At 44.0% G+C, this 12,589-nt stretch overlaps 1 protein-coding gene across 6 annotated transcripts in view; it reads right to left on the reverse strand.

The window, feature by feature from the left end:
- Positions 1 to 8,468: 8,468 nt before the first annotated feature.
- The window catches only part of arhgef10lb (Rho guanine nucleotide exchange factor (GEF) 10-like b), a 67,547-nt gene continuing 63,426 nt past the window's right edge, over positions 8,469 to 12,589 (reverse strand). For 5 of the 6 annotated variants that reach the window (XM_072713438.1, XM_072713436.1, XM_072713435.1 and 2 more), the window contains 2 exons: positions 11,162 to 11,284; positions 9,233 to 10,542 (listed from right to left, as the gene is read on the reverse strand). In XM_072713438.1, coding sequence (XP_072569539.1) covers positions 10,004 to 10,542; positions 11,162 to 11,284 — 662 coding nt within the window. In that variant the 3' untranslated portion in view covers positions 9,233 to 10,003. The other variant, XR_011992144.1, reaches the window with a different exon arrangement.

Below are 12,589 nucleotides of genomic sequence, written 5' to 3' on the forward strand. Positions count from 1 at the left end.
CACTCGCTGCACTCATACACAATTCATCTAGTGATCTTTAGTTCACTGAATTTATTGTTGTTGGTCATGATTGCAGTCCTCCTTTTTTCTTTTTTGGTGGTGGGGGGGGGGGGGGGGGGGTAGTTTATATCTTACATAGTCTACACGTGAATGGTGCTTGGAGTATTCAACAATAATTGTCCATTTCAATAATAAAAAGTCTGATTACTTGTTCTATAATTCTCCCCCAGAATTATTTTTTTTCAATTCAGATGCATAAATGTGGGCCTTCAGTATCTTCTGTCTCTGAATATTATACACGAAATGTGTGGGGAGTAGTACATTCACCTGGACATGTTGTTGTTTTACCTCAGGAGGGACCCTAAAGTCACATTCCAAGCAAGAATATGCCTGAGAAAACAGGGGCCACATTCAAGCCCACAACAATGACACTGTGATGCAATGACGTTTACTGTATCTGCTGTAACTCCAGTCAGTGTATATTACACACGATAATGCAATATAATAATACACAGACATTATAAATATTAATACAATGTGAATGCAAATGGAAGGAACTGTATTTCACAACAGGGTGTTGTTAGTTGTTACTAAAATATTGTACTAGTGCTATTTCCTTAGCACAAGAGGTATAATTTCCCCCTCCTTTGAAAATTTCAGCTTTAACATCACCATGCTGACAGTCAGAAATGTATATATTTTCCAGCACAGGTGATAAAAACACATTGTGTTCTCACACAAATGGCTGGTGTGCTTTGTCATAGCTATTTGTTTGTTTACTGAAAACTCAATTAGTTCTAGTAGGTCACTTGATCAGGGCCGAAACAAAAACGGACATACATGATAGAAATCACTTTTCTCTCCCTTGTGTTTCCTTCTCCCAGCGGAGTATCACTCACCTGAGAGAACAGCTGCTCTCTGATTTTAAACAGCTGAGAAGCTGCCCCCCCCCCTGCACGCGGCAGATATTCAAGGTAAGATGATTCTATTGAGTGGTTTTGCTTTCTTTAGGACAGGATACATCGACTAGAGAAAAGCCCAAACTGCTGGACGACGGTGTGGCTGTTGGCAGATATACCCCAGCATCTGCCTGAGATTCGTTCCTTCCTGTCACTTCTCCTGCACGACGGCCGATTCATACATGCAACAGCACCCGGTGCTTCACTGAGATGATCTCTATGGCCGTTAAGCTCGTCGACTTCTTCAGCTCCTCAACACTGGATGATGCACTTAGTGGTTCCAGTGGATTACTAGGTTCAGAAGACACCACATAGCCAGGCCTCAGGATTCAAAGATGAAAAGCGGTAAAAACAACTCGATTTGTAGCTTAGGAGGCTGCTTTCTGTACCCAAGTTGCTGCACCTGTGCAATGTTTGTGTCTTTGATCCTTTTCTTACCTGTGAGCCAAGTTCGTGCCGGTTCACAATTCCCATGGCTAAGAAAAGTGCCCCGCACCAATTCAGCTATAACAGTGCATTTGTCTAAAGGAGCTGAAATTGATATACACAGCTAATACAAAGAAATGGATTATAATCCTAGTGTCACAAAGGCTGGAATGAGGCTCATGGGAGTTTTACATACACAAGAATGTTCTGAGGGTAGAACAAAAAATGATTGGTTCAGAGAGGTAACCAATCAGATTGCAGAGGAGGCGGGTCCAAGCAACTAGAGGAGACTGGATCAACTGATCAGATGTCTTGGTCCCGCCTCCTCTACAATCTGATTGGTTATCTCTCGGAACCAATCATTTTTCATTCTGCCCTCAGAACATTTTTGTGTAAGTAGAACTCCCACAAGCTGGAATGAGGTGCAGGACACACGTTTCACCAAAAGACTTTATTAAGAGAAAGGGGCATTGCACAGGATGTGAGGTGCATGCACTTCAAAGTGAAGAACCAGATACTGAACAAGAAAAAACTTCCATAATGCAGACTCCCCCAATTACTTCCCAGGGAGCGTGTGTCAAATTCTCTTCTCTCTAGGGATGTACACTAGATGACCCTACCAGTGGTCCATCCAATCCAGCTTAGTTAGATTGTATTACCTAAAGCATCAGCAGGTACAGGACTGGTGATCAGTCACCATGGTAACTCAAGAACTCACCCAAATTCACCCGCCTCGTACTATTATTCAACCTGCATTTATTTTCAAAAAGTAGTCTGCGACATAGAATGGATTTTATGAATGCTAGACAAATATTTCAGATGGAATATGTTTGTGTTGATCAGCTGTCTTTGTTAATTTTCTATAAGATAGTAATAACACAAAAATGTGCACTGTGCATCTGCTACAAAAGCTGGCTGACATGTGTTCAGTAATTGGTGACCCTAAATTGTCCATTGTGTGCATGTGTGCGTCTCCTCAAAGGACCAGCATCTCATTCAGGCTGTTCCCCATCCTATGGCAGGTTCTCTGTGAGGCTGTACTGGATGAACAGAATGGAAGGTGCAGATTATTTGGGATTTTAGCGTTAATTTGTCCTTTCATAAACTCAAAACATCACATGGTTTTCTTTTCTTACTGCTGCATCTTCTGTAATTTCTGTGGGATCCAACTGTTAGGAAACCGAGAGAAACAGTAAAGAAGAACAATGAAAGCTCGTGGTTTTTAATAGGCTGTGTTGCTGTTCCCTGCATATGCCACAGCAGTGCAGCAATGCACTGAAACTGTGAACATAACAAGCGTATTAGCATCTGCTGTGGCTAACACGGGTCAGGGAGAGTTTACGTAATTTGCATGTATTCGACTTCTAATGTCTTATCCTGCTCAGGTTTACGGGGACAGCACAGGGCGTGAAGCTGGGGTTCACCCTGGATGGGATGCCAGTCCATTGCAGGGCACACACGCCTGAACACTAAGCCATGCATCAGTAAGTAATTAAGAGATGCAAATTTGACCAGCTGCATGATTTTGGAAAGGGGGGAGAATGAAATACCTGGGGGGGGGGGGGAAACCCATGCAACACAGGGAGAAGATGCAAACTGCACAGGGGCAGGATTCATACCCCAAAATGTGGAGTCGAGAGGCAACAGTACCACCTACTGAACCACCACGCTATTCACAGTGAGCTTTGGGTACAAGGCAGTGGGCTCCCTGAACAGGATGCCAGTCCATCATAGGGTAATCTAGAGAGGTAAAACCTAACCACAGGTTTCTGGACTGTGGGAAGAACGTGGAATACCCAGAAGAGACCCGCTCAAGCCCGGAAAGAACAAGCAGACATCAGGCAAACAAGGTGTGGACATTTACAAAACCCACAACCCTAGTGTCCGACTACGGTGCTATGCACTGAGTAAGGTTGTTTCTATATGTATCATTTCTATATGTAATTCCCTTTGAGTAAATCAATGAATAAATCGACAAGATGTAACATAGTGTATGCGGACAAATAAGCTGTTAAGCATCATAAGAGGATTTTCAGATGGAAAAAGATAAACACCCATGAATTCACTAGTGCAGAGAAAATTGAAAATTACTCCCTGACCCCTGTAATTCATGCAATTTTAATTAACCAGCAAAAAAGTATTTACAGTAAAACATTTGCACTACAGCCATCTGGTGCATTGCTTAAGGTCTCAGGAGCAGTGATCCGCTATAATTGGACCAAGCCACAACCTTTTTAACAAACAGACTGCTATCGTTATGACACTGAAAGTGTTATCCAAAGAGTGTATCTGTTCATACAACCGCAAATTTTCCAAAAGTGATTCAGATTAAGTACCTTGCTAACAACCACAGGACCCCTCCTGGGATTTCAGCTAGCAAATGTCCGATTATTAATCTATAGCCTTCACTGTTATACCCTCTGCTGGCTACAATATAAGTGTACCCTTTTAACAGTTTGATCTTGTTTAAATCTTTGGTTAGAGTTTGCAAACATATTTTCATATTCCATCTTCTCAGCAAAGTGTGCATTGCCTATGCTAGTCATGTCTGGCCTTTCTGATGCAAGATACATCCTCAACGACGGTCCTCAGTGTAATCCAATTTGCCATCACTTGCAAATGTGCCCCCAGAAGGATAGATAAGAACCATCACTTGGGAAATCTGTAGATTCCCTTCACTTGTTTCATTTCTAAAATTGGCCTCTGCTCCCCATTGATGACGGGAGGATTTGAAAGTCAACCCAGAGGAGAAGTTATTAAAACAGCAAGGATAAAAATCTGACTTTGCTCACATGAACCCGACTGGTTGCAAAAAGACCAAATGAAATCAAAATAAGCACAGGGTCTCCTTATTAAAGAGCAACCAAAGTCTTTTCCTTGTGAGAAGATGCTGATAGTAGGGTTCTCCGTAAAAGAACACTGACGCTTTTCTGACGTGTGCATTTTCTCTACACCTCCGCAACCACGTAGCTAATGTGACAAACACCAGGGAATAGTGGGAGGGGATGGCAATCAACTGATTACGATGCATGATCCCTGTGCGTACGGGACCTTATCAACGATCCACATGCTTTGGTTCAGCATAACAATTATCAGATGTCATCTTCACTACACAGTTCAGTCCAGCAATATAAACTGTCATCATTTTCTAGAAAAAATAATAATCCCCAACCTTGATCTAAGTATTGACCCTTCCAGGATATTAATTCACGTACATTAACTACCCATCGAGCATGAAATTTAACTACATTTATTTCCAATTTTGCAGAAATTCACCCTGGTGCCAAACAATATTAACCTAGGGACTTCACCTACAAAATACTTTCAATATTGATTAGGCATTAATTTGACACAAAAGTACATGTTAATAAGGACTGTATGAATGACACGGCAAAGCACAGTCTTAAAATTCCTAACAAAGATGACAGCTGCCGCATGGTTATGAAATATGTGAGGTTCCTTCTTTTCTTTCAGTAGGTCACAAGATGTGGGGTGTACATTCCTGGTGGAGACAATGTTCTTTCACACGTGTAATTCATGGTGCGGAGCTCGGTGTATTACGTAAGGTGTCAGGATTGTAGCTATTGGGGCTCCATGCTAAATGAAACAAAGTACTTAATCTAAACCCCTCCAATAAACTGTCCAGCGTAAGGAGTTTCTTCAAGTTAAAGCCAGAACTAGTGCACTGCAGCTGACCAACGCTGCAATAATCGGGCCTGAAACAAAAATATAAGTCAAGGTGGGATTTTTTTTAGCCTGAAACTAGGTATGTTGACATGCTGTGTTTGATTGTGATTTGTGTTATTTTAGGGATCGGGGGCAGCACTGGTCCAGCATACCGGCAGAGTTCCCGGCCCAGGTGAGTCTAAGTTGCCCTTAGTGTGTGACCTAGGACTCAATGTGACCTCATACCCCATGATGGACTGGCATCCTGCCCTGTGGCCTCGCAGTACACGCCCTGACCACTAGGTCAAGACTGCCCTGCTTTAATGCAGCTTCTCATATATCAATGCAAAAATCTTTGTTGATTCTGCGGTAGTTCCAGATCTGGGCTGACATGATGATGACCGCACCTGATGGAAATCGCTTTCCCTATCTTTTTTTTTCCCCTTCTACCCAGCAGAGTTAACGCTCGTCGGTGAGAACAGCTGCTCTGTGATTCTTAACGGCTGAGAAAGGGCCCTGGACACACAGGGCATTTCAGATTCTTATACCGAGTGTCTTGCTGCTGGAAGCGATTTCGCACAATCTGCATATAGAAGGCAGAACGCGTGGATGAGCCAGACCTAGAGTTTAGCTACCGGCAGGACAACCTAAACACTAGTGTGAACCTTGTTCTTTGTCTCGCAGAGTTAAATTGCATCTGAAATTTGATTATATCTAAGAAACATGTGTGTTTTACTGAGACACCACAACTGCTAGGATTCGAAAGCCTTCCATTAGAGACTACAATTTGCATGTTACTTGAGCAATACGTTTATGAACAGAAATGGGAAAAGGTATAAAGAAACTTTCTTATCATGGGCTGGAATTATATTTAAACAGGCAACTCGTTAAGGGGACTCTATCACATATTTCACAATATAATACATTTCACAATATTCAGAATATTCACAATATTACCAATCTAAAAATACATAATGATAGCATTCTTCCTTCTGATGAATTAACAAGGCATTTAATTTATTTTGAAGTAGTGCTACGTGACCATGTGACGCATTTGGCGGCGTGTTCTAACACGTTAAGATGAGCTTCTTGCAGGGGGACCTGGCATTTGTGGTAATTGCCCCCACCTGTCCTTCATTCATTCCTTCTGCTGCATTGTACCCCCCCCCTCCCCCCGTAAACCTGCCCCAGTCCCCACATCTGTTGTGACACCAGCTTCGATTAGGCCGCTCTGACACCCCCGTCCAGACTAATTTGCTCTCCGCTTGCTGATACAGCTGTTCTGTGTTTAACCCTGCTCTGCTGCTGACCCCCCCACTGTCTGGTAACTGTGAACCCCGAGTCAGGAAACACAATCCCCTTTAAGCCTGAACTCCCAGCTCACAAGGCTAGATTCGCCATCCCGGCCTGACTGTGTCTGCGGTAAATCACCTTCCTGCTGTTTATCACGACTGAGGCTATTGATCCCCCCCCCTGAGTGATTTAGGGTTGAATTTACAGAATATTACTTTGTAAGAATCTGTATTAGCATCCATCAGCCTGTGGGTGCCCCTCTTTGCACCCTCTCGAAGGCCTCAAGGTGGAGGAAACAGTGCCAGGGTTGCAATATGCACAAAAATATTATTAATGTGCCACATCTGAAACCATAAACCCCAAATTAAACCGCTTTCCCTGCTAAAACTAAAATTAATAAATAAAACTGAGGCAATTGTGCTGACTGGCCGACAAACCTGTTTGAAGCAAACATCCTTCATAATTTCAGAAGATGATTCTCCACACAGAATATTGTATACTCAGCCATTACGAATACAGCCTCACAGAAATCTTAGTGCATCATCATATACAGTTGAAAACATACACACACACACACACACACACACACTTAGGACATATAACACACTTGGCCTAATAGACTGTTGATTTACGTTGGGAATATTCACTCTCCTGTATCAAACCATAGTTTTGTGGACACAAATCAATTAAATACATTTAATTGATTTCCTAATAGAAGAAAGCGGTAGGTCTAACGAAATTGGATATATATCAATGTGGCTAAATGTATCTGGGAATTCTAAGAAATTTCACCACTGACAATGACAATGACAATAGCAATGACAATGACAATGACATTCACTGCCATGAATTACTGTACACTGCCCACAACAAAAGAAAGGCGATAAAACAGTAGCAGAATTATTAATTTTGAAATACCCACCAAACACACAATTGGTACTTAACAGTTAAAAGCCATAGCCTGGTTTAATTTTTATGGTGATGCTGCCTTTTAAAGTAATCGTAATTAGCATTTCAGCATCCTCTAAAGTTCTCTGTCATTAACAGCCTCCTCCTGAATGACAGATGTGTCACTTTCCATTCAGGGCTGAGCTGTGTAGTTTGGTACAATAGTGCTGGGATAAAAAGCACTGCATTGCTTATATATACCAGCTGAACGGAAATCTGATCTAAAATTACAATATAAGCTGAAGTGTATCAAGACTTAGTCGCTGTCTGAAGTGTATTTTTTCATGAAATCCACTTTTGATGTTTGTAAAGTGCATTGGCTTAAATTCTGCACGTTGTTACACTGCATCTGTATTGGACTGGTTTTGCATGTTGATTAAACTATTAATAACGTTATTCATAAAATCGAACACTTATGGAACAGTAAAGTCTTTTTAAAGACTGAAATAAGGACTGTAAACGTGCAACATGCGATGGAGCTTAAAGCTTCATAAGTTAGTCAGTGACCTGACTTCTATACTATGAAAAAAACATGATGCTCTTCCATCCATTCATCCATCCATCTCTAATATTCTAATCATTTAACCAAAACAGGGCCATAGGACTTGATGTTTTTGACATATACATTATGGAATTAGCTATAACACTACAGAGCATCTATAAAAGCAGCCGTCTTTATTTAAAAACGTAATTGCTCTGAGCCAAGAATCTCGCTTTTAGTTCCTTTACTTAAGAGGCATTGTAGACACAGTGTCAGACCACCAAAAGTGCACCTCTAGTAACTGTTTATCTATGCTTTCTTTGGGTGTTGGGGAGGTGGAGCTGATCTGGATTTTAATTTAGATTCTAGATTGCCTTTTACCGTTATCGTGTCCCCCGCATGTAAGCAGACGTTTAATTTTCTTGGAGTGTCCGAGCCGAACAGAGTGATAACACCTTAGCAATGCACTAATAAATTAAATATATTCATTAAATCCCGAAGTCAAAGACAGTTACTGAGGCTACCTACACGTACGCAAAACAGTCATCAGAAGTCCCCGAAACCCGCTGCTATTTTCTTTGACAGCACTGGCAGAACAGAATAGAGAAATTAGTGCTTATGCTGAAGTGTCTGAAATAGAAAGACAGGAGGTATTTTCAATCTTTGGACTAAGGAATGACAGTGTATGACAACGGTTTGATGGCCCCCTTGCAGTTTTATCCACAGTTACTGTATATACATTTATATATAGCCATTTAAATGAGGTGAAATTATGGCAACTTGGCTTCTTGCAGACATTTTGTTACTCTAAATAAATGACATAAATGTTTGTAACACATCTTGGAAAGCTCCCGTTTCTTATCCTGTAGGCAGGCTGCTATCTGGGTTTATGTCTAGAACAGTCATGTCTTGATTCTTTCCTGCTGCCAGAATTGAAGCAAATTGTACCCCCAAGCCATTCAGAAGAGCATAAAGTGGGGTTTTTCAGCAATGTGGCGGAGGTGGCCGGCTCGCCGTCCGCCGCGAGAAGCGAGCGTCCCTGGGTGCCTTCACATGTTCCATAAGTGACATTAAGAAAAAGCGCCAGGACGCTGAGATTATAAACAACACAGGCCGTCGCAGGGGGAAAACCATAATAATAACGGCCCTCGTGACACCAAATTATCAACCAAAAAAACAGGTACCAGAATGGAAACGTCTTCTAGCTGGCAGAGCAGCGGGTCGCATTCAAGCCATCAGAGTTGCTCATTTATATTCATGACAAATGATAATACTCTCTGGGCTCATCAACAATTTCATCTGGCAGGACCTTAAACGTGATTTGTACGCTGACGATTGGTCAAATGAACGTAGCCGTAACAACAGGGACGGCGCTGGAGGCAGGGTACAGTGGACCAGGTGATCGTCCTTTCTCAGCATCTCTTCTGCAGCCTATTCACTCTGGAGACAAACACAGATGTCTCTGTGGGACACAATCTCTTTATTTTACAGCAAAATGACTCAGTGGAAGTGAAACTAGTATCATTAAGTACCTGAAACACACCATAAAATTCCATGACTGCTTCCCTCATTATGGCGGCCCTCCTTTGTTCGTGGCGGAGCCAAACGAAAGCACAGCTTCCTTCATATGTCTGTTATAGTCTGTTATGTTTGGAATGATAAAGGATTCAGTAGAGGAAATGCAGGAAGACATTTGCTGGGCTCCCGCAAATGAGTCGGAGGTGGAAGTTATTTGTCAACCAGACTGTACCGTTACTTCTTAAATGCCACGCTCCTTTTCTGCGAGGTTCATCCTCTCCTGACAAAGACGCAAGATAAACCAGTTCGACTGCTACAGCGTAGTGCGATTATTTCCAATAATGAATGCAGGAACACATGTGGCTGACAACAGATTGATAACAAGGTCCCGAGTGTTTCCTGGAATGAGTTCTTAGTGGCTTATGGAATCTCCCAGCCCCACCCAAAAAACAGTACAGTATAGTTTAAATATGTATACAGAGTTTCGACAGAGAGAGAACATCTCGTACAGCAGGGCAGTCCCTGTAGATACAGCATTCTGTGAGCATGTCAAAAGTTTGTGTGGATCTGTATTGAAACAGGCGTGGAAGACACCAGTGTGGAGTCTCCTGGGCAGAGTAGGGATTCAGGGGTAAGGTTCCTGCAGCACGCTGCATCCACTCTCCACCAGGGGGAGCACGGTCACATGACTCCCTCTGCCCCACCCCTTTCATCAGACTGTGAGGGGAAGCTGCCACACCATGAGGGTGCTCTCGGCCGTCTCTCCGCCGTCCGGGCAGTCCTCTGCCACCAGCCTCCGGAAGCCCCTGCCCCCTGAGACGACGGCGGCCGAGGTGACCTTGTCCCTCCGGCTGCCGTCTCGGGCTGAGGGCCGTCCTCGCACCCACACCTCGGGGTCATCGCTCAGCTCATAGATGGAGCCGTCCTCTGGGCCGTGCTCCAGGGACTCCAGCGAGGAGTCGGACGAGCCCTCGGGCCGAGCCGAAAGCAGCCTCCCCGGGAGCTGGGCTGTGGACCGCAGCCGGTACTGCAGCAGGATTCCCCTGGACTTGCCGTCGCGCCTGGGGGAGCCGTTGACCTGCTGCAGGGATTCCTGCGACGAGGAGTCGGCGCGGTCTTCCCCGCCGCTGGCCGAGTCCTGCCCGTCCATGTCGGAGTCCCGTTTCAGTAGCTCCGGGGACAGGGTGCTGGTGGTGGCCACCAGAAAGTCGACCGGGCCTCTGTGTGCGTTCAGGGAAGTCATCCCCTTCCCTGCTCACGCAGAGACAAGTGCACAGTTCACAATCCAGGCAGTTCCCCTAAGGTACCGACAGCAGCAAGGAACAACTTTTGCAAGGAACAACTGCAGGGACTAGGAATTTGTTCTAGCGGTTCTGGTGCATACGTTCACAGATAACTTAGAACATAATGTACATTATTATAATGTATGAGCAGAAATAAAACTATACAATAAAATAGTGCAAAGCTGTACAATTAGTACCAATAAATACAAGCTTAAAGGGAAAGTTTGTATTATTATATGTCTACAGCAGTGGTCGCCAACCAGTTGATCACTACCAACAGGTCAATTTTCAAGACATTCCTAGTCGATCACAACAGTCAGATTGCCACCTTCATACCTCCCCCGGTCATTAAAATCTACCAAGGGGGACGCGCCCTACGAACCCACTCCCACCCACCCCCCACAGAAAAATCTTGGTAGCTCCCCAAGATATTCTTTGTAGAAATATCTGTCATTGTAGGAAAAAGTTGGGGACCACTGGTCTACGGCATATGTGATGACATCAGCGAAGAGTTCGGGGGCCCTTAAGGTATCACTGAGACGGCGTTCAGGCATTCGGGGGGGAACGCTGCCGCTGCCACTCATCACCTGTTATTTTGGGGATGCCCTCCAACCTGGGTATGGGCAGCGTGACGATGACGCCCTGAGCGGTGCCCACCCACAGCAGCCCTTGGCAGATCAGCAAGCTGGTCACACGCACTGTCTCCGGACCTGGGGGAGGGGAGAGACCCAGAGAGACTGGCTTTACCAAACTCGAACCCCCCACCAGTCACAGCAGACGCTTGGTCCCGCTGTTTAAAATCTGCCAGCGTACAGAGCGCAGATGCACGCCATAATTAGCACAGAGAAGGGGTTTTATTTTTGTTCCACTGCTCCATGCTGTTGCATTTGACCAGGGATAACTGTGGCTATTCCGGCTTGTGTGGACATGTAGGTTTTCAGGGAGAAGTTCTGAGAAAAGCACAGGAAACTTCTAACCTGCACTCCCAGTCGTGGGGGACGTCGTGTCACTGGGATGTTACATGCAGCCCCCTGGTTACCAGCGAGATCCATTCCCTAAGTCTGGCTTACAGTTGAATTTATAGGCAAGTTGGAAAAATAATGATACAGTGCATAATAATAAGTATATGGTAATAAAAACAGTAACTATATATGGTACCGTACTGTACTATACTATACTGTACTATACTATACTGTACTGTACTATACTGTACTGTACCTCGAACTCATGGACCGCTGAAGCCGTGCAATATTTTCGCGAGCATCACAAAGTAAGCGTGTGCGTTTGTTATTATGAACTATTGTACTTAAAACAATTTTTTTATATAATAGGCTTTATGGAAGTGTGTTCATAATTATGAGTTATCCGTAAGCCAGACATGCCTGTATTTTATATTATTAAAAATATAAACTCTTAAGTCCTAATCTCTGGTTATCCATTAATTATCAGTGACCACTCAGCCAATTATGACCTGAGTGCTGAGAGTCTATCAAGAAAAGCAGATGGCATAAGGCGGGGGGACGGGGTGGGGGGGGGGCGGGGGGGCACCCGCCCCTCCCACGGCACTCACTGATCCATCAGAACAAGAGTTGTGGAACGGGGGTGGAAGCCTATCCCAAAACGCGAGCAGAACATGACCTCTGAGCCGAGCCTCAGTTTAACCCAGCGAAGAAGAAGCCTTAAGGCAACAGCCATACCAACAGCCCCACTGTGATCTTTTAAATATATTTAGATTTAGCAGATCCACTAATACCCCTGCAGAGGAAAGGCAGTGCACTGTTTGCTAAGGTTATTAAGTTAAGGGCAAGGCTATTGCTGTTAAAAACCCATCAATATTCCTGTTTTTCAGGCACTTACTTAGGTGGATCAACACGCATAGGGAACAGGTTTGTTGATGAATATTTTATTAGTCAAGAGGGCAGGGAGCTCCGAGAGTGCAGATATGTTTGTAACATTGATTCACAGATGGAGAATGAGAGTGAAACACACAGACAAAAGGAGAAGGCAGAAACCTC

The sequence above is a fragment of the Paramormyrops kingsleyae genome, chromosome 6, assembly GCF_048594095.1.
Source record: "Paramormyrops kingsleyae isolate MSU_618 chromosome 6, PKINGS_0.4, whole genome shotgun sequence".
In the NCBI taxonomy this organism is placed as follows: domain Eukaryota; kingdom Metazoa; phylum Chordata; class Actinopteri; order Osteoglossiformes; family Mormyridae; genus Paramormyrops; species Paramormyrops kingsleyae.